The sequence below is a fragment of the Schistocerca americana genome, chromosome 3 (assembly GCF_021461395.2).
Source record: "Schistocerca americana isolate TAMUIC-IGC-003095 chromosome 3, iqSchAmer2.1, whole genome shotgun sequence".
Classification (NCBI taxonomy): domain Eukaryota; kingdom Metazoa; phylum Arthropoda; class Insecta; order Orthoptera; family Acrididae; genus Schistocerca; species Schistocerca americana.
The window spans coordinates 522,569,921-522,596,620 of record NC_060121.1 but is presented as its reverse complement, the minus strand read 5'-3'; the positions used below and the strand labels follow the sequence as shown (position 1 = coordinate 522,596,620).

Here is a 26,700-nt window from a genome sequence, read left to right as displayed (position 1 = left end):
TGTCTGCAACTTGGGTGCATGAGATGTTAAGCTGATTGTGCAATAGTTGTCGCACTTGTCTGCTTCGGAACTGAATTTATGATACTTTTTCGTAAGTCTGTGATATGTCTCCAGTCTCATAGATTGTTCACGCCAACTTGAGTGGTGCTAGTAAAATAACTAGCAGACAGAAAACTCAACTATGTCCGAATATTTTAAAACAAAATAAATCTAGTACAAAGCGCTCTCGGTTTGCTTGCTGCGTCAGACAGTAGTAAAACACAGTTTCGACGCTCATTTGCATCATCTTCATCAGAAGCAAATGAGAATCAGTTGTATGTGGGCTATTATGCTGTATACTGACTACTGTGTACTGACTGTTATACTCTGACTGTTGCATACAATTGTACGCTGAAAGCCACTTGATCCTGACGATGCAGATAATAGTCGAGTGTTAACTGTGATGGGAAGCTGCAAGAGAACATAGAATGTTTCATACGAGAATGTCGTCGTGAAAAATTTCTTTCTGGACTAACAGCTTATAACTACGGTGTGGCGAACTTGTACACTATTTTTATTTTATCCGACATATTAAAAATTTAGTTCTGAAGTCATCTACACTTTGTATTTCTGTAAATCATTTCAGGTTGTATTGTATTACTAATTGCGACAGAGATTGTCATCTTATGGCTAAGCTCTTTCAGCTATAAATACAGGAAGGAATGGTACAGCATCAACTAGTTATCAAAGAATTACTGGCATCAAGCAATTATTTCACCATTTATCAACAGATGTTAAAAGCATATTATGTAATAACGATAAAATAGTTGTAATGCAAGGCTCTTCGCAGCTAACACGGTTGTCTATGAGGAGTAAACCATAAAAATTATAGTAGCAGCTTTTCACATTATGAAATGATATCCGTCTGGTGTGAAGATCGGTAACGAAATCTTCACGTAGAGAAACGTTCAGCAGTTTAAGGAACGTTTGTCTACAATAATTATCAGTCACAGGTAGAGTCACGCATGTTGTACTAAAACTCTACATCCAGTACCGGACATATGATAATAATACATTTGTTGCTTTTTCTATCAGGTATCATCTACTGTAGTTTGTCCTCTTACTTAACATTCACCCTCTATAAGGAAGAAGTTCTAACCGCCGGATGCATTGCCATCACTGAACGACGGCTATGCTCCTCCTTTCATTTCTTTAAAAAAGGCGGTTACCACCAAACTGGCAGACAACGTTTCTAGAATGTCTTCTTTACGAAGCCATAAACCGTGCGTACCACACTTCTAAGTCAGTTCGTACTACGATGCCGTTTAAAATTCACAAATTCCAAACGACGTTCATAATGTTTCCAAATCGTATTTTTATGCATAAAGCGTTACTTCATTATCAAGATAATCTTCCTGAATTCTATCTCTTGCTTTCGTTTCAGGCTAGACATAAAATCTCTGTCAGCCTCAAGCATGTATAGTGCTCCAACAGTTGCGGCAAAATGAAACGTATCCCACAGTGAGCTAATGTTTTAGGCAGATTCAGAGAGGATCTCAAATATTCTGCAAACACGCTTGTGTATCCTTTTGTTTCACATACAGGAGTTTATAGTGTGAGGTAACAGATACTAAGGAGAAAAATGGTTCAATGGCTCTAAGCTCTATGGGACTTAACATCTGAGGTCATCAGTCCTGTAGACTTAGAACTAATTAAACCTACCTAACCTAAGGACACCACACACATCCATGCCCGAGGCAGGATTCGAACCTGCGACCGTAGCATCAGCGCGGTTCCAGACTGAAGCGTGTAGAACCGCTCGGTCACAACGGCTGGCACTAAAGACAAACTTTAATGTATTTGATCGTTATTGTACCCACCTTCGGTACCCTATTGTTCCTGCTGGCTGTCCATTCTGCTTGGGTGAGAACTTCTTCATGCAGCTGCCATAAATTAGTTAATGAGAATTTTGAGGTGCACAGATTACTCCTGAAGACGGAATATTTTCTGTTGTATCGATTACTCTCCCAAAGAAAAAGAACAAGTTCTTAAAACTAGTTCTTAACTCTTTAACAGTGATCTCATAGCTCTGCCATTCAATTATTCTCAGAGCCAAAGTTATGGGTATAGCGTGTACGATATAAAGCTGAGTAGATGGAGTTCAGTGCTTCCTTAAAAGCCAAAACTACAGGAAAATCATTCGTCTAACATAGACTAAGTCAACGTGAAAATCTTTTGCTTTCGTAGTGGATTGGTACAGAGCAAGGTTTCCCAGAATATGCTGTTTAGAACACTGGTGGTCCGAGGTATGTGAATAAGTGCTCCGCGACAAACTACGTGTTAATAACATAGCACTTTTCTTCGGCGTCATGGCGGTACAGTTTTCTTTAATTCTGTTATGATAACTGTGTCATTAGTTGCGATTTAAAACTGATTAATCACTGAATAAAACACACTTCACTCATTTTCTTACAATTTTATAAACCATCAAAACAAATAGTGTGTTCAATCATCAGTGTGTTCAAGTACCAGGATTCTCAAAGTGTTCCGTCATAGGAAGAGTTTGGGAACTCATGCTGTAGACTATGCGCAGTAACGCGAAATAAATAATAAGTGATCAATATTGTTACTAATTCTGCAGCGTCACGTCTCTGGTTTACAAGAAGGAAGCACCGCACTTTTAACGATGCACGTAGGTGAGACTAGCGTTGAAACATAAGGTTATGGAAACTGCTTGCGCCTTTCCAGTTAACAACAGACAGACAGAAAAATCAAACGATAAACAGACAATACTGATATAATTCCTAAAATTGGTACCATTTTCCATGCAGGATCTCTTCGACAAACCTTGAAGCCCTATACTTTACAGGGGGATCATGAGTTTGTTCATGAGCACATTCTTTTTGACCCGCCGTTTACACACACAAGCTAGGTGCATTGGCTATGAGTTGCAGCGTAGTCAACGCATAGTTACTTGTCATGCTAGCTGCAAGACTTCACTGTGACCTACCAGTCATTGTCTAAATGTCCGATTCTCTACCTTACGAGGACTATGAACTACGAGGGCTATCCACAAAGTACATTACGTTTTGGAATTAAAAATAAATAAAGTATTGGAAAACATTTTTATTATATACAGATGAAAGCCACACTTAAGTACTACTTTTCTACATAGTTGCCATTTAAATTAAGGCATTTATCGTAGCGATGGACGAGCTTGGAAATTCCTTCGTCGTAAAATTCGGCCGCCTGCGCCTTCAACCACGTGGTTACCTCTTTTGGGACAGAAAAGGTGTGATTTTTGTGGATTTCCTGAAAAGAGGCACTACAATAAACTCTCAAAGGTATTGCCAAACTCTGCACAACCTCAGAAGAGCAACAAAACAAGCGCAGGAGACAGTTGGGCTCGAAGATCTTGCTGATTCACGACAACGCCCGGGACCACACGGCAAATGCCACTCGTGAAGTTCTCGAATCTTTTAAGTGGGAGTTGTTTCCTCATCCGCCGTACAGTCTCGACCTGGCACCGAGCGACTTCCACTTATTCCCAGCAATGAAGAAGCGGTTGGCTATGCAGCGTTTTGATGACGACGCACAGCTTCAAGAAGAGGTAACCACGTGATTGAAGGCGCAGGCGGCCGAATTTTACGACGAAGGAATTTTCAAGCTCGTCCATCGCTAGGATAAGTGCCTTAATTTAAATGGAAACTATGTAGAAAAGCAGTATTTAAGTGTGGCTTTCATCTGTATATAATAAAAAATGTTTCCAATACTTTATTTATTTTTAATTCCAAAACGTAATGTACTTTGTGGATAGCCCTCGTATTTGAGATGAGCCAAACGTTTAAGCGTTACAGCGCGGTGAGAAATAGTGGAAGAGACGCTCATCTGCATATGGAATCTGTTAGTATCGATTCCCGTACAGGAGACACTGATAACACAGTGTCTTTGCTTCACTTTATATACAACTTCTAGAACTAACTACTGAGTCGCCGTCTTGAGAATGTTGGTGATCGAATACGTGCTGTCAGAGCACCGGATTTTGCAGACGACTTGACAGCACAGGTGTGTATTGCATGTCAGCCTGTGTGAGTTGTTCAGCATTATACGGGCAACAGAGATGACGTTACCGTTTGGACAGTACTGTGAGAGCGTACTACCTTCAGTAGTTGCGAACCTCAACTCGCTTTGTTCTTCTGTGAGATCCAGACAAAGACGCCCTTGTTAATATCTTCTTCCTTGAATTCATGAAGGCATTTCACACTTCCCGGCACTGCCGTTTAATGAAGAAACCAAAAGCTTACCTAGTATCGGACGAGATTTGCCACTGGATTCAGGACTTCCTTGCAGGCAGAACTCCACATGTCGCTCTTGACGGAACAGATTTGACAGATGTAGAGCTAATTTCCGAAGTACCACATAGAAGTGTGATAGGACCGTTACTGTTTACAATGTATGTAAATGATCTAGTAGAAAATACCGGAAGCTTTTTTAATGCTGTTCGCAGATGATGTGGTTGTCTATAAGAAAGCAGCAACCCCAGAAGACAGTTTCTACTTGCAAAATGTCCTAGAGTAGATTGGCGAAAGGTGCACGGACTGGCAGTCGACCCTGAACGTAAATAAATGTAACACTACTGTGCACACACAGGAAAAATAGTTCAAATGGCTCTGAGCACTATGGGACTCAACTGCTGTGGTCATAAGTCCCCTAGAACTTAGAACTACTTAAACCTAACTAACCTAAGGACATCGCACACATCCATGCCCGAGGCAGGATTCGAACCTGCGACCGTAGCGGTCGTGCGGTTCCAGACTGTAGCGCCTTTAACCGCTCGACCCCTCCGGCCGGCACACAGGAAAAGAAAGCCACTTCTGCAGAACTACACTGTTGTTGATAAACTGCTGGAAACGGTTCAAAATGATTCAAATGGCTCTAACCACTAAGGGACTTAACATCTGAGGTCATCAGTCCCCTAGACTTAGAACTACTTAAACCTAACTAACGTAAGGACATCGCACACATCCATGCCCGAGGCAGGATTCGAATCTGCGACCGTAGCAGCAGCGCGGTTCCGGACTGAAGCGCCTAGAACCGCTAGGGCTGCAAACGGTATGTACCGTAAAATATCTAGGAGTAACTATCCAGAGTGACCTTAAATGTAATGACCACATAAAACAAATAGTAGAAAAAGCAGACGCCAGACAGGTTCATAGGAGAAATCTTAAGGAAATGTAACTCGTCCACGGAGGAAGTGGCTTACAGGGCGCTTATTCGACAGATTCCTGAGTATTGTTCATCAGTCTGAAACCCTTACCAGGTAGGACTGATCGAAGAGGCAGAGAAGATCCAGCAAAAGCGGCACGATTCGTCAAGTGTTCGTTTAGTCGCTGCGAGAACTTCGCAGAGATGCTCTAAAAACTCCAGTGGCAGATGTTACAACAGAGGCGTTGTGCATCACGGATAGGTTTACTGTTGAAGTTTCGAGAGAGTAAATACTTTCAGGGAAGAATTGGACAGCATATTACTTCCTCTCACACAGATCTCGCGAAATGACCACGATGAGAAACTTAGATAAATTAGAGCTAATACAGAGGCTTACTGATAATCATTCTTCCCACGCGCCATTCGTGAATGAAGGATCAGTTAGTGGTAGCAGATGTACCCTCCGTTCCACACCATCAGATGATTTCCGGGGTACTGGTGTAGATGTAGATGTAATTTCAAGTTCTAGGTTGGAGATTTTGCAGCAGTTTATTTATATAAATGATAATGATGCACACTTCCATACACACGTCTTATTCACAGTTGAGGCCTACTTTGTGCGTGACGATGGTTTAAATAGTCAAAAGAGTCACATTTCTGGTCTGATGAACACGGCACAGCTTCTTGTGAGCAACAAACTCTGGTACGAGTGTGTTGGAGAGGTAGCATATTTCACTGTCGATGCGTCAACACAATTAACTGTACACTATTAGGAACGGTTATACATTGCATGATCAACGCATCTGTCTCTTTTAAAGACCACCGATCGTTTTTCGAGCGAAGGGGGTAGGGGGGGAGGGAGTTAGCGGTTATGTCACTGGCACCGAAACTGAGCTCGTTGACCATAGCACTTACACGTTCCACAATATACAACAGAATCTTGCCATACTCTGCTTATTCGAATATGCCTTAGCAAAATACAAATTTTGTGTACTCGTAAATTTTGTTAATCATTCTTAGACCATTATATACAGCTCATGTTCATCAATCACTTAATTAACAAAATCAAGGTCCGTACGACTGGCCTATCGTTCCTCAAAGTTTGTCGATTTACCCTACAAAATTCTGTTCATAATACGGCCATGCTTTCTTTGCCGATGTCACTGCAGAATTGTAAACTGCCTGAATGATTTAGCAGAATTGTGGAGAATCATTAGTAGTGTCTCTGAGAGGAACAACAGTATCAATAAGGAGATCTTAGATCTTAGAGATGGAGCTCTAGATCATTTCGATGCGGAAAAGAAACGGGAATGGCCCCAGATGAAGATCCATCCCACGATTCATCTTAAGCTTTTAAGTCGAAGAAGCAGGAGTATGTTTTTAAATTTTTATTTATTTTTATATAATTCGCAATTACAAAATATCGCTAAAATATGCCATACTACACATGTCTTTACGTATGTTAAAGAAGTGTATATATTGAAACTTCCTGGCAGATTAAAACTGTGTGCCTGACCGAGACTCGAACTCGGGACCTTTGCCTTTCGTGGGCAAGTGCTCTACCATCTAGCTAACGAAGCACGACTCATGCCTGGTCCTCACAGCTTTACTTCTGCCAGTATCTCGTCTCCTACCTTCCAAACTTTACAGAAGCTCTCCTGCGAACCTTTCAGAACTAGCACTCCTGAAAGAAAGGATACAGTGGAGACATGGCTTAGCCACAACCTGGGGGATTTTTCCAGAATGAGATTTTCACTCAGCAGTGGAGTGTGCGCTGATATGAAACTTCCTGGCTGACTAAAACTGTGTGCCCGACCGAGACTCGAACTCGGGACCTTTGCCTTTCGCGGGCTAGTGCTCTACCATCTGAGCTACCGAAGCTTCTGTAAAGTTTGGAAGGTAGGAGACGAGATACTGGCTGAAGTAAAGCTGTGAGGAGCGGGCGTGAGTCGTGCTTCGGTAGCTCAGATGGTAGAGCACTTGCCCGCGAAAGGCAAAGGTCCCGAGTTCGAGTCTCGTTCGGGCACACAGTTTTAATCTGCCAGGAAGTTTCATATCAGCGCACACTCCGCTGCAGAGTGAAAATCTCATTCAAGTGTATATATTATCGATTACTTGCAGCTACATACTAATACTACAAGACGCTTTACCAATTATGAGAGTAATATTGTTTATAATACTGCCTTTGTTACTACTGTCACTACACTATCGCTCTGTCCGTTCAAACAAATGCCTCCAATCTACTGAAGTCCGTTTCCGTCACTGGATCGGCCCTGAAATTATGCCGCTCAGTACCTGAAATCCTTGGTAACAAGATGGAAATTCAGTAGCACTTAGACTGCGCCTGTCAACTCCACGACTCACAGTAACAAACCAGAATCCACATTTCCGTACTCACTTCCACCTGTGCAGGCTTGAAGAACGTTTCCCTCAGAAGTTGCCGACCTCACTACTATCTCTCCATCTGTACGGTATGTTGATTGTCAGGGACGCCAGCATACTGCCGGGTGACACATTGCCTCAGTAGCTCTCCTTGCACTCTCCTGACTACTGAAGCTGTACTATAAGGGCCCATAAATTTGGACCATACGTGACAACTGACACTAATATAGGTAGATGTTGAGCCCCGGGTGATATCGAGGGATGCTGGAATTGTCTGTTTCCCATACTTGCAATTTTATAAATCATTTTATCTTTCCTGCTTTCAGTCCCTTTATGATGTACAAAATTATGGTGTTCAGCTGGGAATAAACTAACATATCTCGTTAGCACGCGTCTTCTAATCATTGCATGCTTTAATTTTATTTTAGGTCTTGTTAACAGAGACCATTTCAGCATATTATGTGCAGCTCTCAGAGGTGCTAATGACAATTTTACACATTGTCACAGGCCTTCAAGTTCATGGCACCCTGTATTACATTTGCCTTCTATAGTTTCTTTCCTTAGTCACCGTCTACAGTGAGCAATACGTCATCCGATGCGACCAGTCTGCTACCTTACTGCTGCCGTATAAAGTTTTGCGTACGGGCTCTATTTCTATACTGAGAACTCTGGGCTCCACGCTGACCGCTTTGGAGAGCCTTTCAAGATGGCTTGCGACGTTTCATGGCCGGGACACATTAAAGGTTCTTGTCTCATGTGGCAACATCCTCTTGGTTATTTGTACAGTCCTCCGGACTGCCCAGGCGACCTAACAAGGAAGATCACTATAATCATCTTAGGGTGGAAGTTCTTCGGTCCTCGTTTTCTCGCAAACAAATTTGTTTTTGGAACTGGTCCACCTTGAGCAAAATAGATTTTTTTCTTCTTTTTTTACATTATCCAGACACGTTTCACTGAATTTTCGGCATCGTCAGTGGACTTTTATTTTCTTTCTATATAACAGCATGAAAATGCTCTCTACTACTGGTACATACATGAATGTGTAATTATTAAAAGAAGTCATATTTCTCACTTTTTGTGATAACTACATTTTCACTATCTGTAGGGATTTACACATGTTTGAATGTCGAAAAGTGCCGCAGTCAAGCTTTCTTTCTACATTTTTCAGTCAATATTTTTTCTGAAGTGAGTGTCAAAAGGTACCTAAGTCAGTGATTCTTATCCCTTTCAACGCTTAGCCATTGGTTACACCACAAATTTTGAAGATACATGAACATATAAGCTCATTTCCTGTGTACAAAACGCACTATACATCTGATACAAACGTCACGCAGTTGCCGTCTGAGCTATCCGTCAAAAAAATATTATTTGTATAAATGGTATAAACACCAAGTATGAGTTTTTAATACACATTTTTAAAAAAATTTATCCTTGGAAAACCACCAATTGACCCCTGTTGCTTTTGTGAGGAAAAGAGGTACGAATATGTCGTCCTCACGTACAGGATACTGTGAAAAGAGTCATGACTGCAGAATTAATGGTGCACATGAGACGAGCTAAACAATTCAAATCTGCTCTTAATTTAATGACTAGAAAGAATAAAGAAAATGAAATTGTCTTAGGCCCTGTACTTCACTACATGGAAAATACAGTCTTCGATAAAGACTCTTGTTCAGGAAATTTAGTATTTAAAGCAACTCACATTGAATGTTTTTTGTATTTTCAGTACTAAACCAGATTTAGTCCATTACTCCGTCTGTCATTAATGTCAGGCCCACAAGGGACCCGACGAAGCTGCTTCGTTCCAGTGGACTCCATTAAAACTATTTACCCAAGACAGTTACCTAGTTGTACCTGTTTTCCAGGAAAAACAGGAACCATACTTTGTCAAGAGTTTGTCTTGCCCTAGCCGATATATGCAGTTTTATAACGATTAAACAGTGTTTTTCTTCTACGTGGATATTCATACAGTCCCTGCGACCAAAAATTCAACGTAATAAAGTGACCCCATGAGAAATGCGACCGTGTCTACACATCGGGTGAAGTTTGCATCATTGCAGCTAATGCTGAGAAGAACATCCCGGAACAATTACAAAGGTCAAAACCGACATGATCATTGGGTTTTCTACTTGGTGACTACTTATTATAAGAAGTCGTTAATCTCTCTTGAAAAATCAGACACCTTCCAAGAAATGAAAGAGTGTAATTTAGTATATCGGAGTACCGTTATTGTGGGTACTCTCGTGAACACAAGATTAGGTGTTTTTCAAAGCCTGAATAACTTTATCCTAAACAAAACTAATGAAGTATCTTAACCTAGTAAAGAAGCCTATCAACAAGGAAAATTACCTATAAAAATTGCAAAATTAAAGACTTAAAGGAAGTTATGCTGTATATTGTAGAAAACCACAAAGGCTTTTAGATTAACTTGTACAATAGGCAGTAGCTTCTGTTTATCACAGTGATAATGAACAAGGTTCAGAACAAAAGGTCTTTTTAATGGAATAATTTTCATTAACTATTAAAGATTTATGTTTATTATATGAGTTATCAGATATTGCTCATTATTTGATAAAACCTGCATTTTTTGAAGCAAAATCATTTTCTGAGTGTTAAAATGTCAACAAGATAAAATAATGTTTTCTGGTTTCCTATTAGATACTTTGTCTCAAAAATGTACCTAATTGTAGGCCTATGTATATACTTTAATATGTAATTTTATCAAAGCAATATTTAATAAAATACAAGAAAAAATAAGTTTACATTGTTTTTCTCAAAAGTACGGGAATGTGACTTAGGTACCTTTTAACAATCACCATGAATATTCGTGTGTGTGTGTGTGTGTGTGTGTGTGTGTGTGTGTGTGTGTGTGTATGTGTGTGTGTGTGTGTGTGTGTGTGTGTGCACGTTAGAGAAAAACTGTGTGTGTGTTTATGGGTTGGTATTGTTGATGATTATATATAGACAGAGAACAAAGATTCATTGCAGCGAGCAGCGTATACCTTTTCGCTTTCTGTACTGTACAGTTATTAGCTTTTGTGGGAGACTGTTGCTCCGTTTAAGAATTTTTGTGTCAGTGTCGATGTATGTTGGTTGTGCTACATACCTATAAGATGAGTGTCATATGTAGAATGGCTGCTGTTACTTTTTTATACTCTTCTGTTTTTTTTTTTTAGCTAGTGTTAAAGTTTCAGATTGTCTGTCAAACATAAACTGATTTTCAGTCCTGCCATGTCAGTCGAGAAATATCAGATGTGTAGTGTTTGTATTGGTTGTTCTTAGCTTTCTCTGTATTGAGTTGTTCTGTGGCCTATTTTTAGCCCTTGTCTGTTGAGCATGTTGCCCATCTTGGGGGCTACTGTTGTAAGTAAGAGCGTACCATGTGCCTGTTGTTGTGACATTTTCTTGTTCATGTGTGCGTTGTGCGTGTTCAGTGTGTATATGTTCTGTATGTTTTTGTTCTGAGTGTCTTTGTTATGTTCACCCTACACTTTTGTTTTAATCTTGTAATTCAGCTTGTCGATAATGTTTGTGTCGTACCCATTCTCTACAGCTATTTGTTTGATTATCTGGATTTCGTTTTTTGGTTGTCTTCACTGAGTGGAGTCTAGTTCAGTCTGTGCTACACCGGCTACTTTGTGCCCAAATGGATTATTTGAGGGTTTTTTTTTTTTTTTTTTTTGGTATGGCTGTGCTGGTGGTAGTGAGTTTCCTCAATAAGATGAGTTAGTGTTGATTGTTGTGTTTGTGTGTTGTGTAGTCAAGGAAATTTAATGTTTTGTCATTTTTCGTTTCTATGGTGATGTTAATTTTTGGGTGAACTGTGCTTATGTCATTGTGGAGTTGTTGGATGCGACTGATGTTTCATTTAGAAGGCATGTGATGTCATCTTCCTAGCGATACCAATATACTACCTTGTACTGTTTGGTCTTATACCATGGTGCAAATATTTCTTTCTCATTGTGACTAAGGAAGATGTTAGCTGTGAGTACACTGACTGGTTCCACATGGGAAGCCCATCTTGCTATGAATAGAAACGGTTGTCAGTTGAGAGATACATTGTCTCTGTGATTAGTTTTAGAATTCTTGTTATTTCTTTTGTGTGGAGTTTGGGAATGACTTTCTGTTGTTATAATTGCTGCTTGATGATGGTAGGTTGGTTGATTGATTCAATGTGAGGGGACCAAACAGCGAGGCCATCAGTTCCATCGGGTTAGGGAAGGATGGGGAAGGAAATCCTCCAGGCCCTTTCAAAGGCGCCATCCAGCCATTTGCCTGAAGCGATTTGGGGAAATCATGGAAAACCTAAATCAGGATGGCCAGACGTAAATGCGCTTGATGTTGTTGATGTTACCTGTGATGGTAATATTTGTTTACATGGACGTGATGTCAAAAAAAATTATGTGTGTGTGGCTGTTGTGGTATGTTGATGTGTTTGATTCTTTTTTTTTTTTTTTTGTATTGCCTGTTTGGTATTGTGTATGCATCTGTTGTTTGTGTATTCACAGTGAAGACACACACGCACACACACACACTTCCACATAGAATAATTCATTTATGCCTAAGCACAACATTCCCAGTCGTACAATTTCGAAGTAAGTAATGTTTCTATATTAAGTTCTTTATGGTTGAAGATGACAAACTTTGAAAGGAAAACAGACTATTGAAAACCAAAACATAAAAAACCAGAATGTAGTAAAAAGGTACATATACAAAACTGTTAAAATATGTAAATACTTTCTTAATAACTCGAACTTATAAGTGTACAAGCAGTTGTTTAACAGAAGGAAAATACAAGCCCACTAATGATACTGAAACTTCAACGAAACATGTCTGGGTAATAGAAGGAAACTTGTGTTTTTCTCGAGGTAGGCCCTTTCCAAAAACAAATTTAAGATCACCATGGGTTATCGATAGCGCCAGAAACAATATAACGGCTAGAGCATACATAGAATGAATGCCTGTCAATAGTGAGGTCAACTATTTTATTGCTTCTCTTCTTGACTTTGCTTAATCCACCCTGCTGTGGGCTCGAGTCGTGTAACATTCCCTGATCAAAAATGGCTCTGAGCACTATGGGACTTAAGATCTGAGATCATCAGTCCCCTAGAACTTAGAACTACTTAAACCTAACTAACCTAAGGACATCACACACATCCATGCCCGAGGCAGGATTCGAACCTGCGACCGTAGCGGTCGCGCGGTTCCAGACTGAAGCGCCTTTAACCGCGTGGCCACACTGGCCGGCATTCCCTGATCTTGTATTGTTAGGTTTTCTAATATTTCACGCAGACCAAGAGGCAAAAGAGGACAGTGAGATTTGAGTGTCTTAGGATCATAGTCCTACCCTTTACTGCGAATCTGAAACTAAAGTGCTGAAGTCAATTAATAAAAATTTCAGAATACGAGCAAGGGTGGAAAAGGGACACATGCAGCTGTTAACGTTTGCTAACGAGTTACCCCTCCTGGCTGAAGTATGACTTATAATTGTTCAGCTGGACTCAGAGTCTATAGAGCTCACAACGTAGACTAAGGATAAGCGAATATAAGAACAAAGCAATGAAAGAAAAATGGTGACTAATTAAACATCAAATCTGATGAAGACGCAAGAATAGAAGAAGTGGAAGAATTTTCCTCTGTAGGAAATTATGTTACAGGATTAACTAGATTCTACATCGGTGTTTCACACATACTTGAAAATAATTTTGAAAACAATGGCAAATGCAAAAGTGTTTCGGGAAGTTACAGAGACAGACCAAGCAAACATACTTTGAAAAGAGACCTTTTTGAAGGACAGGTAGTCATAAAAAATAACAGAAGAGATAGCTGAAGGGGACAGACAAAAAATACACTGATGGAAAAAAATCGCAACACCAAGAAGGAGTAGTGCGAGATAAACGAAAGTTGGTAGGTGCGTTTCTACATCTGAAACATGACGACTATTTGCGTTTCGGACCAGTCGCATAAGAATGGCGCGAGTAGCGCCACTATGAGGAGCCAAGTCAGTGATACGAAGAAATGTTGCAGACCGGTTACATCAAGGACAGCTCCGAGACAGACACCCTGTAGCGTGCACTCCACTGACCCCAAACCACCGCCTTTAGCAACTTCAGTGGTGTCAAGCGATAGGTCATCGAAGGGCAGGGTGGAGGTCTGTCGTGTTTCCTGAAAAAAGCTGGTTCTGCCTCGGTGCCAGTGATGGCCGTGTATTGGTTAGACGTAAACCACTTCGGGGCCTGCAACCAGCCTCTCTGCGCACGAACCAAACTGGACCTACACCTGAAATTATGATTTGGGGTTCGATTTGGTGTGACAGAAGGAGCACTGTCCTGATTATCCCACGCACCCTGACTGCAAAATTTGTACGTCAGTCCGGTGATACGACCTGTTGTGTTTCCATTGATGAACAGCATTACTGGAGGTGTTTTCCATCAGGGTAACGCTCTCCCACATACCGCTGTTGTAACCCAAAATGCTCTACGGAATGTCGACATGTTGTCTTGGCCTACTCGATCACCAAATCTGTCTGCAACTGCGAACATGTAGGACATTATATGACGGCAACTCTCGTGTCATCCAAAACCAGTATTAACCATCTGCATATTGACCGAACAAGTGCACAGTCATGGAACTCCATCCGAGAAACTGACATCTGATACCTGTACAACACAATGCATGCTTCTATTCAACTTTCTGGCTGTTACACCGGTTATCAATGTAACAATATTTCACATCTGCAATGGCTTATCTCTCCGTTACGCTAACCCGTGATTTTTTCCGTCAGTGTAGAAATATACTAAAAGTAAGTGGTTTGGCAATGCTAAATAGGTTATGAGCTCTAAAGTTTTGGAAAATCGAAGAGAGAAGCAAATTAACATGTAATAATACAAGCTAAGTGGTGTCGATTGTAACAAAATCTTTTATGTTCGGGAACAGCATATCATCCGGGAAACACTGCATCACTTATTATTGACTACATGATGAAAGCTCACACACCTATGAAGGAGCTTACTGTTAGAAAACTGTTCAACTGTCCAGCGCAAAGAAAGAGGCTTTCTTCCCGAGTAAAACAGCAAAATAGGACGAAGTTCGTGATTTTCGTCCCAGGCTAGTGTGGTTGCCCGTGAGCACATTTGCAAGGATGACAGCACACGGGTGGAGAGCCCAGTGGTCAGTGGGTGCCAGCGGATAAGCAGACCGGGCGCTGGCAGGTGGAGGTCGTCGCGAGGGTCGGCGGGCGTGGCGCGTGAGCCGCTGGCAGCTATATAAACCCGGGACAGCGGACTGTGCGCCAGTCTGCACCGCCGGCACAACACACCTCCAACACGTACAAGCTGGTGAGCTGGACAACAATTCTCATCCTGTTCCTGTAGTACTACTCACTTTTCTGAAGAGTATCTCTTAACCACTTACTGCTGTCGTTCGACGGAAGTTAAAATTTTAGGAACATTGGTCCTGTAACTACATCGACCTTTATAATATTATCTTGTTTCAATACACATAGTCGTGATCACATTTAAATTGTTTGTTTTTAGACTACCGCTTTCTATCATCTAACAGATCATCCTCAGATCTTACATTCCCTGATGACCTTAGCAGCTACTGGCGTGAAGCAGGTCCATTTATGCTGGCGTGGAAAATACGCCAGCACAGATGGACCTGATCCTGCGGTCATCAAAGAATGTAAGATCTGAGGGCGATCACTTAGAAGATCGAAACCAGTTATCTAAAAATAAAAATAAGTACTTTAGAAGCAATCACCACTTTGCGTATTGAGATAAGTGAAGGTAGACTTTAGCCGCTTCAAATCTTTATAATTTAACTTCCTTTCATAGGTCTTAAGGTGGGAGGCTCCAAGAGCTGTCAGTCTGAAATTTCTGCTTAGCGAACAATGGGTTACAATACCGCATTAAATTACAGCCGCTTTAGCAGAGCCTTATGGAATGGTAAGATGATCGATGTTTTGTGCTGCTAAAGAAGCAGACTATAAATGATCTCAGAGATTATTGGTTTCAACAGAAGTTGAATCAAATGACATCTTAAATGTCAGTCTTATTTTTTGACTCACCTCTGACTCATTTGCGTAGTGTGCTTTTTCATTGGACTACAAAAACCTTTGGATGACTTCAGCCGCCAGTATGTTCTAATATGTGTGATGATGCGTTTTGTTGATCAGCAGTCATGTCCGACATTACTATTTTCGAATTCGCTAGGTTAGTGCTCCTGTAAGAACAGTCCCATATCTTCTTATGTTCTTATGGCTAATCTATCTGGTGTCCTAATAGCTTAAAATGGTTCAAATGGCTCTGAACACTATGGGACTTCACATCTGAGGTCATCAGTCCCCTAGACTTAGAACTACTTAAACCTAACTAACCTAAGGACATCACACACATCCATGCCCGAGGCAGGATTCGAACCTGGACCGTAGCGGTCGCGCGGTTCCAGACTGAGTGCCTAGAACGGCTCGGTCACAACGGCCGGCGTCCTAATAGCATACACAAAGAATGGGAAAACGTCTTTCGCTAAACACGAAACATAAGAAAAATTGATGTTAGTAAGGAAATAGAAGAACGTTAAAAATAATTGTTACTTCCGATTATCACTCATGATTGAGGTTTTGTGCAGCGTTAGCAGAAGCACAAGTATGATGTGTTCCAATGAATCCTATGGCATCATTAAGTCGGACAGCTGCTGATACCGTCTATGGAACCATTCTATGTAATAAAAATTAATCAGTGGTGCAGCTATTGGTCCCAGCAATAGTATCAGTCATCCTAGATGAAAATTCAGCAACTCACATGGCACAACGTGTAGAATAATAGCTGAATGAGCGCAAGAACCTAACACATCGGCCTCGGAATGCACACACGCCAGATTTTAATTCTGTTTTGCTAATGTCGCCTGTAGTGGAGACAGCCCTTCCCAGTACCTCTCAAGGGACTGAAACAGTTCCCTTGTGATAAACGGTGTAAAATCCAAAAAATGGTTCAAATGGCTCTGAGCACTATGCGACTTAACTGCTGAGGTCATCAGTCGCCTAGAACTTAGAACTAATTAAACCTAACCTAAGGACATCACACACATCCATGCCCGAGGCAGGATTCGAACCTGCGACCGTAGCGGTCGCTCGGTTCCAGACTGTAGCGCCCAGAACCGCACGGCCACTACGGCCGGCTGTAAAATCCAACTTACCATCGTTGGAAACTTAATACAAGCCGATCACTCGGAAGCTTCAGATGGTTTAGGATGTTTGAGATGACCCTCCACTGTGTTATGTGGGCTTTCAGTAAGCTTTTTACAAGCTTTTTGATTTTAATGATGTTGTACGCGTAAAATCGTTTACTTACAGGTGATCCTGCCCCTGCTGTTCGCCGCCGTGTCGGCCGGCTACCTGGGAGGCGTGGCCGTGGCGCCAGCGGCCGTCGCCGCCCCCGTGGCCTACGCCGCCCCCGTGGCCTACGCCGCCCCCGCCATCGCCGCCGCCCCCGCCTTGGCTGTGGCCCCCGCTCTGCGCGCCGCCCCTCTGGCTGTCGCCGCCCCCGCCATTGCTGCTCCTCTGCCCTACGCTGCCGCGGCGCCGATCCTTAAGATTCACTAAGGAAAGGATCACTGTAGGCCTAGTGCCATTTGTACATAAATAAAGGTCGAGATGTAAAACAGATAAAAATAATCGTTTTCAATCTGTAAACACCCAACACCCGTCTTTTTTCCACGGTTACACTCTTATGTGTACTACTTGACTTCGTGCCTCAATGTCGACTGTTGACGAAAGCACAAGCATACGGAATAACTTCTCAGATATGTCAGTGGCTCGAAGACTTCCTAGGTAACAGAACTCAGTACGTTGTCATCGACGGCGAGTGTTTATTAGAGAAAAGGATATCGTGAAGATTGCCCAGAGAAATGTGATAGATTCACTGTTATTTTCTAAATACATAAATGATCTGGCGGACAGGTTAAGCAGCAGTCTGCGCCTGTTTGCTGATGATGCTGCGCTGTATGGAAAGGTGTCGTCGTTGAGAGTCTGTAGGAGGGTACACGATGACTTAGACAAACATTTCTAGTTGGTGTATTTAATGGCACCTGGCTGTAAATGTAGAAAAAATGTAAGTTAATGCAGCTGAGTGGAAAAACAAACCTGTAATGTTCGAATACGGTATTAGAGGTGTGCTGCTTGACACAGTAACGTCAATTAAATGTCTGGGTATAATGTTGAAAGCAGTTTGAAATGAAATGAGCATGTATGGACTGTAGTAAGAAAGGCGAATGGTCGACTTCGGTTTATTGAGAGAATTTTTGGTTCATCTGTAAAGAAGAACGCACATAGAATTTTAACTTGACCCACTGTCGAGTACTGCTCGAGTGTTTGGGGTCCACACCAGGTCGGATTGAAGGAAGACACCGAGGCAATTCAGAGGCGGGCTGCTAGATTTGTTGCCAGTAGGTTTGGAAAACACGCAAGTATTACGGAGATGCTTCGGGAATTCTGATGGGAAACACTGGAGGGAAGGCGACGTTCCTTTCGAAAAGCACAAATGAGAAAATTTATAGAACCGACTTTTGAGGCTGATCGATTCTACTTCCGGTAACGTACATTTCGCGTAAGAACCATTAACATAAGATTAGACAGATTAGGACTCGTACAGAGGCATATAGACAGTCATTTTCCTCTCGGTCTATTTTCAGTTGGAACAGAAACGTAAAACACCAGTGGTCGCAAAACGTACTCCCTGCCACGCGCCGTTCGGTGGCTTGCGTAGTATGTATGTAGATGTAAATGCTGATCTACTTAATACTCTATCTCATAAAAAAGTTAAATGTGGGACACACACATATGCATTACAGACGATCTCTCATTTCAATGGCAAAACTCACTTCTTCGGCAATAGGTAAACATAGTATATTACCAGTTTATGTTCATAAATCTACAGCCTGATCGTGCTAGTGTTAGCCAGTGAAATAACAAAAACAGCTCAATAGATTGTAAGCTTGGAAGAATGATGTAACGTCTTCTTGTGAATGTTGCAGTTCGCATTTCCGTGCTTGCTAAGAAAATTGGAGAGAAATTCCACTTTATGCAAGACATATCTGTAGCTTTGTTTTCTCTCGGATATATTTCAGCACTTTTTGTGCTATCTTCAGTGGGTTTATTTGTTTAATTTCCTCCTGCAAATACACTCCCTGAGTTAGCACAAAAAGTGCTGAAACTCGTCTGGGTGAAAACAGTTTTACAAAGATGTCTTGTATAATGCGGAATTCCTCTCCAGAGAGGTAGCACCACTTACAAGTACCATAAAAAGATGTTTTCGGGACCAAGTGCAGCTCTTAATGCAATAACATGAAAACAGATTTCCAAATGTATGCTTACACTGATGTTGTTGTTGTTGTTGTGGTCTTCAGTCCTGAGACTGGTTTGATGCAGCTCTCCATGCTACTCTATCCTGTGCAAGCTTTTTCATCTCCCAGTACCTACTGCGACCTACATCCTTCTTAATCTGTTTAGTGTATTCATCTCTTGGTCTCCCTCTACGATTTTTACCCTCCACGCTGCCCTCCAATACTAAATTGGTGATCCCTTGATGCCTCAGAACATGTCCTACCAACCTATCCCTTCTTCTGGTCAAGTTGTGCCACAAACTTCTCTTCTCCCCAATCCTATTCAATACTTCCTCATTAGTTATGTGATCTACCCATCTAATCTTCAGCATTCTTCTGTAGCACCACATTTCGAAAGCTTCTATTCTCTTCAACTATTTATCGTCCATGTTTCACTTCCATACATGGCTACACTCCATACGAATACTTTCAGAAATGACTTCCTGACACTTAAATCAATACTGGATGTTAACAAATTTCTCTTCTTCAGAAACGCTTTCCTTGCCATTGCCAGCCTACATTTTATATCCTCTCTACTTCGACCATCATCAGTTATTTTGCTCCCCAAATAGCAAAACTCCTTTACTACTTTAAGTGTCTCATTTCCTAATCTAATTCCCTCAGCATCACCCGACTTAATTAGACTACATTCCATTATCCTTGTTTTGCTTTTGTTGATGTTCATCTTATATCCTCCCTTCAAGACACTGTCCATTCCATTCAACTGCTCTTCCAAGTCCTTTGCTGTCTCTGACAGAATTACAATGTCATCGGCGAACCTCAAAGTTTTTATTTCTTCTCCATGAATTTTAATACCTACTCCGAATTTTTCTTTTGTTTCCTTTACTGCTTGCTCAATATACAGATTGAACAACATCGGGGAGAGGCTACAACCCTGTCTTACTCCCTTCCCAACCACTGCTTCCCTTTCATGTCCCTCGACTCTTATAACTGCCATCTGGTTTCTGTACAAATTGTAAATAGCCTTTCGCTCCCTGTATTTTACCCCTGCCACCTTTAGAATTTGAAAGAGAGTATTCCAGTCAACATTGTCAAAAGCTTTCTCTAAGTCTACAAATCCTAGAAACGTAGGTTTGCCTTTCCTTAATCTTTCTTCTAAGATAAGTCGTAAGGTCAGTATTGCCTCACGTGTTCCAGTGTTTCTACGGAATCCAAACTGATCTTCCCCGAGGTTGGCTTCTACTAGTTTTTCCATTCGTCTGTAAAGAATTCGTGTTAGTATTTTGCAGCTGTGACTTATTAAGCTGATAGTTCGGTAATTTTCACATCTATCAACACCTGCTTTCTTTGGGATTGGAATTATTATATTCTTCTTGAAGTCTGACTGATAGGAAGCCTGAAATCTTCTTTTTAAAGTACACTGTTTCGTCAATGTATAGTTTACTAACTGTGTGAAAGGCTGTCACAATGCCGCAGTACCGTCATCCGGAAAAGTTCTCCAAGATGATTTAGACCATAGACTCCCCAAGACAAAAACCACTGAAGAGATTTTGTGTGTCGTAAGCAATGAAAAACATCAGTTGCTCAGTTATAGTATTAAAGTTATGACAGATCACTACGATGAATTCAAATCAAGATTTCTGACCAACAATTAGTCAAAATTCTATCAATTTTGACAAGCTGCACTGCTCAAAATCAGTCCTATTTCGTAAAATATCACGTACAATAATAACGTACAACATTCGTACGTGTACCTACAATCTGCATCACAACACAGTAGTTCAATAACTCTTGAATGGAGTCTTACATACATTAACGCATACTTTAGCGCGGCGGATAACTTACAAAATCATGAGCTTTCAGAATGAAGCTGTTTTTGCGCAAGCGTATAGTCGAACATCTTGTGTTCATTGGTGCACTACAATCTGTAAATTTAGTCGCAACCTAAATGATAATAAATGACTGCGCAACGATCTTCATGGAACAACATAAAGAACAACATAAAAGTGTCTTTGTAATGAACCTGAGTGATTACGTTATGCTTTTCCGTAAGACGTGACTGGAAAGAATGATCTAATGACATATGGAGGCATTCAAAACAGTAATATACCTTCAATAGCAATACATATTGACAAATGGTTCAAATGGCTCTGAGCACTATGGAACTTAACATCCGAGGTCATCAGTCCCCTAGAACTTAGAACTCTCTCTCTCTCTCTATTCGTTTAGTCGGTTCCGACTCTTCGTGACCCCATGAACCAAATCACGCCACTTTTTCCTGTCTTGCACTTTCTCCCGTAGACCTTCCAGGCTGGAACACATTGCTTCTGTGATGCCATCGATCCATCTCATCCTCTGACGTCCTCTTCTTCTAGTTCCTTCAATCTTCCCCAGCATTAATGTTTTTTCCAGCGAGGCATGCCTTCGCACTGTGTGTCCAAAGTAGGTCAGCTTTTGTTTTAAGATTAGACCTTCCAGGGAGAAATCTGGTTTAATTTGCTCCAATATTGATCTGTTGGTTCTCTTTGCAGTCCATGGAACTCTAAGAAGTTTCCTCCAACACCACAATTCGAAGGAGTCAAGTCTTCGCCGTTCAGCCTTTCTAATGGTCCAGGTCTCACATCCAAACATCACAACTGGAAAGACCATAGCCCTCACAATACGGATCTTTGTTGCTAGTGTTATATCTCTGGACCTTATAACCGTGTCAAGGTTTGACATCGCCTGTCTACCGAGCAACAGGCGTCTCCGGATTTCATGGCTGCAGTCACCGTCAGCAGAGATCTGGGAACCGAGATAACTGAATGTGGTCACTACCTCCATGGTTTCTCCTGCTATATCCCACGAATTGGTAGGTGTAGTTGCCATAATTTTCGTTTTCTTCACATTCAGCATAAGACCAGCCTTTTCACTTTCGTCTTTCACCTTCAGTAAGAGTGTTCTCAAATCTTCTTCACTTTCTGCCAATAGGATCGTATCATCCGCGTACCTGAGGTTGTTTACATTTATTCCAGCTATTTTAATTCCTGTTTCTCCTTCATCTAGCCTCGCATTCCTCATGACATGTTCTGCATACAGATTGAATAAGTACGGTGACAGTACGCAGCCTTGCCGGACCCCTTTCTGAATCTTTATCCATTTCGTTGTTCCATACATAGTTCTCACCGTGGCTTCTTGGTCAAGGTATAAACTCCGTATCAGATGAATGAGGTGATCTGGTACACCCACGTTTTTCAGTACGTTCCATAATTTGTTGTGATCGACGCAGTCAAAGGCTTTGGCGTAGTCAATAAAGCAGAGGTACACATCTTTCTGGAATTCTCTCGCTTTTTCCATAATCCACCGAATGTTAGCAATTTGATCTCTAGTTCCTCTTCCTTTCCTAAATCCAGCTTGTTCTTCTGGCAGCTCTCGATCTAGATATTGGCGAAGTCTATTTTGTAAGATTTTCAACATAACTTTGCTAGCATGTGAAATAAGTGCGATTGTTCGGTAATCTGAGCATTCTTTAGAACTTTTCTTCTTTGGAATGGGGATGAATACTGATCTTTTCCAGTCTTCTGGCCACTGCTGTGTGATCCATATTTTTTGACATATTGAGTGCAGCACTTTCACTGCATCCTTTCCAGTGACTTTAAACAATTCTGCTGGTATTTCATCATGTCCACTAGTTTTGTTATCAGCCATATTTTCAAGGGCCCACTGGATTTCGCTCTCCAAAATATCTGGCTCTAGTTCTAAATTAACATTAACATCAGCAGTAGGAGCCCTGTCATGATGCAGTTCTTTCTTGTATAGGTCTTCTACGTATTCTGCCCATCTTTCCTTAACATCCTCTGCTTCACTCAGATCTTTCCCGTTTCTATCTTTTATCATTCCAATTTTTGCCTGGAATTTTCCTTCAATTTCTGTAATTTTCTTATAAAGATCTCTTGTCTTCCCCATTACGTTACTATCTTCAGCTTCCTTGCACTGTTCATTAAAGAATATATTTTTATCTCTTCTAGCTAATTTCTGAAAATCTTTATTTAATTCAAACATAGCTGATCTATCTCCCTTGATTTTTGCTTTCCTTCGGTCTTCTGCAACTTGCAGTGCCTCAACTGATAGCCATCTAGCCTTCTTACTGTACCTTTTCTTGGGAATGTGTTTCTCTGCGGCCTCCTTGACAGTATTAGCTACTTCTGTCCACATCTCTTGCGAGCTTTTGTCCTCCAGCTGTAATACATTAAATCTGTTTTGTACCTCTGCAGCATAGTCGGAGGGTATAGAGTTAAGGTCGTATCTGCAAGTTGGGATACTTTTTGGTACATTCTGAAGTTTCAGCCGAAATTTTGCAATCAGGAGCTCATGATCTGATCCGCAGTCAGCCCCAGGTCTTGTTGTAGCTGACTGAACCGCGCTCTTCCACCTCTGATTACAAAGTATGTAATCAATTTGGTTCCGGTGTTGGCCATCTGGCGAAGTCCAGGTATATAGGCGTCATTTTGGTAGTTGAAACAGTGTATTAGTAATTATCAATGAATTTTCTTGGCAGAATTCTAGGAGTCTCTGTCCAGCTTCATTTGTTGTACCAAGACCATATTTCCCTGTTATACCTTCTACAGCTTCATTTCCCACTTTTGCATTCCAATCTCCAACTATGAAGACGATATCCTTTTTTGGTGTTGACAGTAGTAATTCTTGTAAATCTCCATAGAACTGGTCAATAATTTCCTTTTCAGCATCGGTTGTTGGTGCATAAACTTGAATTACTGTGATGTTGAGGGGCTGACCTTGAAGTCTGATGGACATCATTCTATCATTTTTATATTTGCATCCCATCACAGCTTTTCTCACTTTATCACTAACTATGAAGGCTACTCCATTACTTCTGTTGTTATCGTGCCCAGAATAATACACCATATGGCCATCCGAAGCAAATTCTCCCATGCCAGTCCACCTCATTTCACTTATTCCCAATATGTCGATGTTAATTTTCTCCATTTCTCTTTTCACTATGTCTAGTTTTCCTTGATACATGGATCTTACATTCCATGTTCCTATGCAGTGCTTCTCTTTGCACCATCTTACTCTTCGTGAAGCTCCTCTCAACCTGGTTCCCCCCGGAGATCCGATCGGGGAACTTGAAACTCCGGAACATTTTGAGCTGAGCCAAGCCATGGGGTTTTCTTGGGATAGTTCAGTGGTGGTTTCCCGTTGCCTTCCACTGTCCTCCAACTCCTATCTGCTCACCGACTCAGTTTCCCGCTGGGGTTGGTTACCCAACCTTCCGCTGAGTTGCTCGGCTTAACAGGGGCACCACGTGTAGGTAGGAAGTTGGAGAATTGAGGTGACAGAGGCTGTGAGAACTCTCTTGCTGAGTTCTTGTAATCGCGTATCACCCCCATTTTATGCCAGAGTCTCATGATGTCTGCAGAGACCCCCCCAGGTCATTTCCTGGGCCCCTTAGAACTACTTAAACCTAACTAACCTAAGGACATCACACACATCCATCCCCGAGGCAGGATTCGAACCTGCGGCCGTAGCAGTCGCGTGGTTCCGGAACATATTGACACCGCAAGACAGTAGAAGATAAATCATAAAATGCTACCCTTCGTTTGAAGAAGCGAGGATGACTAAGAGAAATTTGAAACAAATGAGACGAGAGTGTCATGTGTGTCATGTACGCCGAAATACAACATGGACTAAATGTTTTTCTTTTGGGCAAACAGCGTTAGCCAACACTATTGAACTGCGAATAAGTTTTTTTAATATCCGTCAAAAGGAATGGTTTTATTATGATTGTGGTACTGATAATGCAACAGCGAACACTGAATATTGAAAGAAGGTCTTTTTTTTACGTTATAGATGACTAGTGATTTATACTGTTTGTTACTGAGAGTTCTTAACGTCGTTGTAGCAGTCGGGCAGTCGGTCCAATTTGTCCAGGAACGCCTTCTGAGGTTATACTGGGTGGCGCACACAGACGCATTTACTACAGTGTGATCCATTAGTGAAGCCTTTAGTTTCGCTATGTCTCCGAGTATTCACTTTTGGTGTAGAATCGAGATCGGTAATGGAAGGTGGTGTCATTGTATTACCGACGGCCAACGTTGAGAATTGCGTAAACTGCTGGAGAGTCGGCACTACAGAACAAATGCTGCTAATTGCTACAGGTTTTGTGCAGCACCGATTGGCATGGACCAATGTTAGTGTTGTTTGAGTCTGTTTCGAAGTGATATCATGAAATGTGGCCGTTTTAGCTGCTTCGTCGTTGTCGTGTTGCTTGCTGCTACTGGTCTGTTTCCCTGAAACTACGGATAGTCATGGTTTGTCCATTTCTTTTTTCTATTCTGTTCACTGTGGTAAGGGCCGGCAGTTTTGCTTTACACCCTTACCTGGGAATGTATTTACAAAGATCTTCCAAATGTGTGTTGTCTGTGCAAAAGGCTATCCCATTTTGCTAAATAACTGAAGCGTCTGCGTCTGGGCCCACGTGGACGATGCAGTGAAAGTCTTCCCTGTAATCATAACATTGTTCAAGGTGTTATACGCCGCAACGATTATAGGGATTCAACATTAAGACTGTGGTAGTGGTGCTCCGCAAGACTCTAATTATAACAGGCTTAAGACGCGGTACGCCAGCGTGATGTTTCACAGTTGGTCACTGTGTATTCAAACTCTAAAAAAGAAAAGATTTAGAATCTCTGGTGCCTCAAAGGACCACCTCTTTAATCTTAAAAGTGGTGCACTACGGAAATTTAAGTTATCATTTGCTTTTTGGCTTAAGATAATTTAACTCAGCAAGAATTCTTTGCCATAACTTTACCTTAAGCTGCGCCCAGTCATCAAGTACCGATGCGCGATTTCTTTCGGTTGTAGTGGTTGGGCAGTAAGGAGTTAAACCGCACAGCTGCATTATACGTCGGTGCAGTGGACATTAGTAATTGTGTTGTACGTGTTTGCTTTTTAGTGGTTGATGTCTAAGATATGTGTGTTTCCATTGTATCTGGTTTTCGTGTTTCGTTATTCTTGTTCACAGGGGCAAAGTAATTAAACATAGATTTCATTTCTGATCCATTTCATTAAATAATATTTTGTTGAGTAAAACTTTTATTAATGAACGGATGTACTTTAAAGATAGTAATGTCAGTCCGTAAGGATAGATGCTTTACAATTTTTTATCTATGTTATTGAGAACTTAAAGTAAATGAAATTCCTTTGATCATTTGAATTAAATTTTAACAATTCGCAGTAGTTTCATAGTGTGCTTGTATCGCTGTTGGATTAACTATTTTCTTTGTGGTTAAAGGTTCTGGGAACACTGTAAGTGGGCCGTCGCCTATTACCTGTCTTAGTCGTAGATTGAGATCAATGCTTGTGGCTGGAGAAACAGTAGTGCCCATCGTCTCCCTCTGAGCTGATGGTCCCGCAAAAGCGAGGCCGGCGTCAAGTAGCCAAGAGTAGTAATGTCATCTAAGGGAGTTTTTTGTTAATAAATGGTATTCACCTTATTCTCGTTAGTTGATTACCCAGCCCGTCACTGCCAACAACAAAAATCCTGCACGTCTTTATTTTTCAGGTCTACATGTCTGCAGTTGTAAGTATGTCGGTCGTGAGAAACAGCGTGCTGTATTCGAGTTTCGAATTCTAAATGTTTGTCCACACGTGGACAATCCCCCCCTTCTGAATGACAATGCCATAAAAGCGCTGCGGCATCTGCAACAATCCGACGCCCTGGTTACGCTGTCAATAATCATCCTCCACAAAGACTTGACTTGGCCCCATCCCATTGTCGACTCTTTCCAGAAT

General features: G+C 41.4%; 1 protein-coding gene across 2 annotated transcripts in view; it reads left to right on the top strand.

The window, feature by feature from the left end:
- Positions 1-17,236, top strand: part of LOC124607373 (cuticle protein 16.5-like) — a 47,070-nt gene extending 29,834 nt beyond the window's left edge. The window contains exons 1-2 of one of the 2 annotated variants that reach the window (XR_006978821.1): positions 14,756-14,903; positions 16,919-17,056. Coding sequence is in view for 1 of the 2 variants with exons in the window: in XM_047139686.1 (XP_046995642.1) it covers positions 16,919-17,167 (249 nt within the window). In the remaining variant the exon portion in view is untranslated. Of the gene's footprint in view, positions 1-14,755; positions 14,904-16,918 lie in introns of those variants that run through there. The other variant, XM_047139686.1, reaches the window with a different exon arrangement.
- The last annotated feature ends 9,464 nt before the right edge of the window (positions 17,237-26,700 follow it).